The sequence below is a fragment of the Rattus rattus genome, chromosome 13 (assembly GCF_011064425.1).
Source record: "Rattus rattus isolate New Zealand chromosome 13, Rrattus_CSIRO_v1, whole genome shotgun sequence".
NCBI lineage: Eukaryota > Metazoa > Chordata > Mammalia > Rodentia > Muridae > Rattus > Rattus rattus.
Window position 1 is genome coordinate 51,248,081 of NC_046166.1, and position 5,240 is coordinate 51,253,320.

At 51.2% G+C, this 5,240-nt stretch overlaps 1 protein-coding gene across 1 annotated transcript; it reads left to right on the plus strand.

The window, feature by feature from the left end:
* Positions 1 to 1,120: 1,120 nt before the first annotated feature.
* On the plus strand, positions 1,121 to 3,093 carry Cldn23 (claudin 23). The gene has a single exon (XM_032919309.1). It carries the CDS (start codon positions 1,472 to 1,474, stop codon positions 2,357 to 2,359), a length of 888 nt encoding a protein of 295 aa, XP_032775200.1. The 5' UTR covers positions 1,121 to 1,471; the 3' UTR covers positions 2,360 to 3,093.
* Positions 3,094 to 5,240: the final 2,147 nt, after the last annotated feature.

The following is a 5,240-nucleotide window of genomic DNA, read 5'->3' on the forward strand; positions in this document are numbered from 1 at the left end:
TTATTGTGGGTAATTATACACTCATTATAAAAACCTTTTAAAAAGAAACCTAAGCATGTGGATGGTAAACATTGTATTCTGTCACATTGGTTAATTAAAGGCTGTACACTAAACCAGTGGCATTGGGAATCACTAGCTCCTACCGTTGCCAAAGCAGATTTTCAAGCTTTCATTTTTAACCAATCAAGGAGAAAATCGTGCTTCTTCTCATTATATTTCCTTGATTACAAGTTTGTCCTTTTTTATGAAAAAAAAAAAGAAGCTAGTGACATTCTTTGGGTAATAAGAATTATTATTATATTCCATCCCTTTGCATTTATCTGGAACTTCATTTGCAGAACCTGAAAGTTTCTGCAATACATCATAGGCCTGCCAAGTTCTGAACGGGAAAATCGAGTCAACTTCTTATCCATTTGAAATTTTTTTCGGTTTATTAATTTTTAAATTGATTCACTTTACATCCCAATATTAGCCCCTCTCTCCTCCCAATACCCCCTCACTCAGATCCTTCCCGCATTCTCCTCTGAGAAGGGGGAGCCAGCCCCCCCCATTACCCCACATACACATCAAGTCACTGCACGACTTTACAAGACTAAAAAGAAAACTCTTTTGCAACTCCTCAACCCAGAAATACTCTCCCTTTCTTAGGAGTTGAACTTCAGGCAGAGCGTGGAGCCTTTATTGAGCAAGTCTAGCAAAGTTTCCATGTGCAACTGCTTGGATACACCCTGGGCCTGGAAACCACGGTGCACTCTGGTCCTGTGCATCCTGGACCCACCGCCCTGCTGCAAATGGCTGTGGACCGCAGCGCAAAACTTACAAGGGACACTGGTCACCAGCTGGGAGGGCAAGGAGACTCGTGTTGGCAGGGCCCACAGGCAGTGTTGGGGAGAGTTGGGGGCGGTGTAGGGATGCTTTCCGACCTGACCAGAGAAGGACTGGGAAGAGGGGAAGGTGTAGCCTTGCGACAGGTGAGACGGACGGAGCGGCCCGCCCCCTTCGTCCCTCCCACAAGCGCGCGGGCGGTGCCAAGGAGCTAGGGCGGGGCGACCTTTGCTCGAGCCCTAAACCATCCGGGCGGGTGGGGAGGAGCGGTCGGGCTGGGGTGGGGTGTCCGGGTCCTCAGAGTCCGAGGTCGCCTCTTGCCAAGTGGCCCCGGCGCTCCCGCCCCTCCCACCGGGTAGGGTTTGGCCGCCGGGGCCGCACCTGGGCGCGCGGTTTCGGTCTGACCGGACTCGAGCTAGTTTCGATTAGGGACAGCGGCTGGGCGAGAGGGCGGAGCGGTCGGGACGCGAGAGAGGAGGGGACTCGGTGTGAGAGGCTTAGTGGGGACAGTCCCGCGCGGGAGACAAAGAGCTCCCAGAGAGCGCGGTGAGCATCGCTGCCACCCAGCCCGGCAACCTCGCACACTTGAGGACCCGGGGCGCCGCGGAGCAGCCACAGCTGCTGGGGACCCACGAGGCTACGCGGGATGCGGACGCCGGTGGTGATGACGCTGGGCATGGTGCTCACGCCCTGTGGGTTGCTGCTCAATCTCGTCAGTACACTGGCCCCGGGCTGGCGGCTGTTGAAGGGCTTTCGGGACCAGCCAGTGGACGTGGTGCTGTACCAGGGGCTGTGGGACATATGTCGCGAGCAGAGCAGCCGCGAGCGCGAGTGCGGCCAGCCGGACCAGTGGAACTACTTCGGGACTCAGCCTGTGCAGGTGGCCCGGGGACTCATGATCACTTCACTGGCCACTACCGCCCTAGGGCTGCTGTTGGCATCGCTCGGCGTGCGCTGTTGGCAAGAAGAGCCCCACTTCGGGCTAGCGGGCCTCTCGGGGGTCGTGCTTTTCGTCGCCGGCCTCTTCAGCCTCATCCCCGTCTCCTGGTATAACCACTTCTTGGCAGATCCTGACGTCCTGGCTGCCCCGGCCCAACCGGTCACTGTGCAGGTCAGCTACAGTCTGGTGCTGGGCTACCTAGGCAGTTGCCTGCTGTTGTTGGGCGGTTTCTCGCTGGCGCTCAGCTTTGCGCCCTGGTGTGGAGAGCGTTGTTGCCGCTGTCGCAAGGCGCCCCCAGCAGGCCCACGCCGCAGCAGCATCAGCACCGTCTACGTGGACTGGCCGGAACCCGCACTCACACCCGCCATCAAGTACTACAGTGAGGGTCAGCATCGACCTCCTCCTGCCCAGCAAAGGGACACCGGCAAACTCAAGGTCGGATTCCCGATGCCACGACCGCCACCCAAGGCCTACACCAACCCGATGGATGTGCTTGAGGGAGAAGAAAAGAAGACGGCCTCCTCCCAAGACGGTTCCTCATCTCGAAGCACTCGGCCCTGCCAAAATTCGCTGCCCTGTGACTCCGACCTGTAGACAGGGCTCAACTGAACTCCACCTGTGGTCTGAGGGTGACTTGAACTTCTATATGGCCAGTACATCTGCAACCAGAACCCTGGACGCCTTCCTCTAACTGGAGGGCCAGCCTTCCTTTCCTGGGGCCAAACTCCTCTCCAGATACTAGGTTGGGTTCATTTATCTTTTAAGGAGTTTTACTTTTTCTCTGCAGAGGGACCAGGTTTTCTGTGACAAGAGTGGGTGGCATTTTGCATAGTGTTAATTGCAGTAGCAACAACAAAATCTCAATCAGCCAACAGGCTTTAAGAAGTCCTTGAAAATACAGTATTCTAAGTTACCCATGAGCCTTCACAAACATCACTCTTGAGGTGTTTGGTTTGGTTTTTGCTTCTCTCCCTGCGTCAGTCTCCAGGAAACCCAAATGGCCAAAAATGTAAGTCTGGCTGTATTTGAAGGTTGTGTCACAAAGCCAGCAGCCTTAATGTCTTTTATGAAGTGAAGTAACTTGTTAACACATATTTATATTTCTCTGTGCATACATAGTATTTATCTTTTCTAATCACTTGTTTCTGTGTAGGAGGTTGAGCTTAGTCAAGAGAAGCCAGGACGATGCTGTGCTGTCCTGTTCCCTAGATACCTCACCCTGAACAGAGACACATTTTGTACAAAATGAACTGCTAAGCTGCATTTGGCTAAAACCCGTATGTACATATCTTATTTATAAATAAAAATTGTAAATGTCAGTTTCCGTATCCCTACAAAAGCTCGAGTCTCTGGTGTCTGCTGGGAGTCTCGGTGGCGTTTGCCACCAAGCAGCTTCCTGGCATCTGAGCCACTTGTCTGCAATCGAGCGCTCACATCTTCGCCCTTCTCCGCCTAAGATTACTAAAAGGAGCCAAGGGGCCCCACTTAAATCCCGGTTGGCTTTGTTTTCAGACTCTGGTTGTTTTCAGTGCAAGCCAAGTCTATTGTTGGGAGGAAAAAAAAAAAAAAAAAAAAAAAAACTAGCGCCACCAGTTTCAGGGACAAGATGGTAGAGCTCTGGTCCTCTTCTGGCCCAGGTACTGCCTGCCCCAGCTAGGCAGCTGTGGAGCATGAGGGAGCTGAAAGCCGCAGAAGTTCTGTCTGGCTAAACGCTGGAGTTAAAAGTGCCTTTAACTGAACGGAACCTGTTTGTTTAGAGTTCAGAAGTGGCAATCATACCTGGAGGCAAGGCTGACGGTGGAGAGCTACAGTTGAAGGAACTGAAGCTTATGGAGGGCCAAGAAAGTAGAAATTCACAGCCCCTGCCACTTTGGAGGGAGGTCATCTTGTTTTCTTGTTTAATATCTAAGCATATCACTTTAGAGGTTTTTTTTTTTTTTCAAATGCAGATTCCCCTAAAACTGCTTCATAAGTAGACACTGGAAGACCTCTGTAGTTCTCAACCTGTGGGTTGCGACCCCCAAAGGGGGTTGTGCATATCCTGCATATCGAATATTTAAATTATGATTCATGACAGTGGCAAAATTCCAGCTCTGAAGTAGCAATGAAGCAATTTTATGGTCAGGGGTCACCACAGCGTGAGGAACTGCATTAAAGGGTCAGAGCATCGGAAGGGATGAGAACCGCTGCCCCAGGGTACAGGGTCCCGGAGGTGCACCAAGTGGCTCACTTAACTGCAGTCGGGGGCAGGAGGCCACTCATCATTAGACCTCAGGGCACCTACTACAGAGATGCTTTAGAAGGTGGAAGCTTACTGAATGCATTAGTCAGGATTTCTATTTCCATGATGAAACACTGTGACCAAAAGAAGCAAGTTGGGGAGGAAAGGGTTTATTTGGCTTATACTTCCACATCATAGCCCATCACTGAAAAAAACATCAGGATAGGACCTCTAATAGGGCAGGAACCTAGAGGCGGGAGCTGATGCAGAGGCCATAGAGGAGTGATGCCCACTGCCTTGATCCCTATGGCTTGCTCAGCCTGTTTTCTTATAGAACCCAGGACCACCAGCCCAGGGATGGCCCCACCCACAATGGGCTGGGCCCTCCCCCCTCGATCACTGATTGAGGAAAATGCCCTGCTCTAATGGAGGCATTTTTTTCAATTGAAGTTCTCTCCTGTCAGATAACTCTAGCCTGGGATGAGCTGACCTAAAACTACCCAGCCTACTGTGGTTATGGAGCTAGGAATATAGAAAGGTGGCCCGGATGTATTCAGCCTCCACGTCAAAGACAACAGCAAGAGGTTCTGAAGTCCAGATGCAGCTAACAATTTGGAGGACCTGGTTTCTTAAAAGTACTGAACTTTACCTGCATCTTGACACCAAGTACTGCTAGCGTGTGCTACTCTTGAACAAAGTTGGTCTCTTGAACCTTTTATCTTTCCTCCCTCACTTACTCTCCCTGGCTTATAGGTAAAGTTCCTTGTTCTCTGGTGATTGAAATTTGGTCACTGAAAGCTAAAACTACCCCTCCTCCCCTCCATCAGCAGAAATGGATCCAAACTTCCTTTTAGAAATACAGGTATTTTGTCATTAAAATGTTCAGGGAAGCATGGGAGGAGACTCCTGCATAGGGTTGGGATCCTTTCTTGACCCGGTGATCATTCTCTGCCACCACAGACAGTGGGCTTTAAACAAGATGCTGGAGGAGGCAAACTCTGGAGCCTTGCTGTGAATATGAACCCCAGGTTGATGCTGACCAATAAGGATGCTGCCCTGATGTTAACTCACTGAAGTAGGATGGCTCTGCCATCAAGCTTTTTACACCCATGATAAACCCTTTCAGTCAGCACACAGAGGATGCAACATCATTTAATGCTTACGGGCTTTCCATGCTCCCCAAGTTTGCCTTAGGAGCCCATAGTGCCCTTGGAAGAAGAGAAGGGGTTGCTTACACAGCATTGGCTCTGCTGG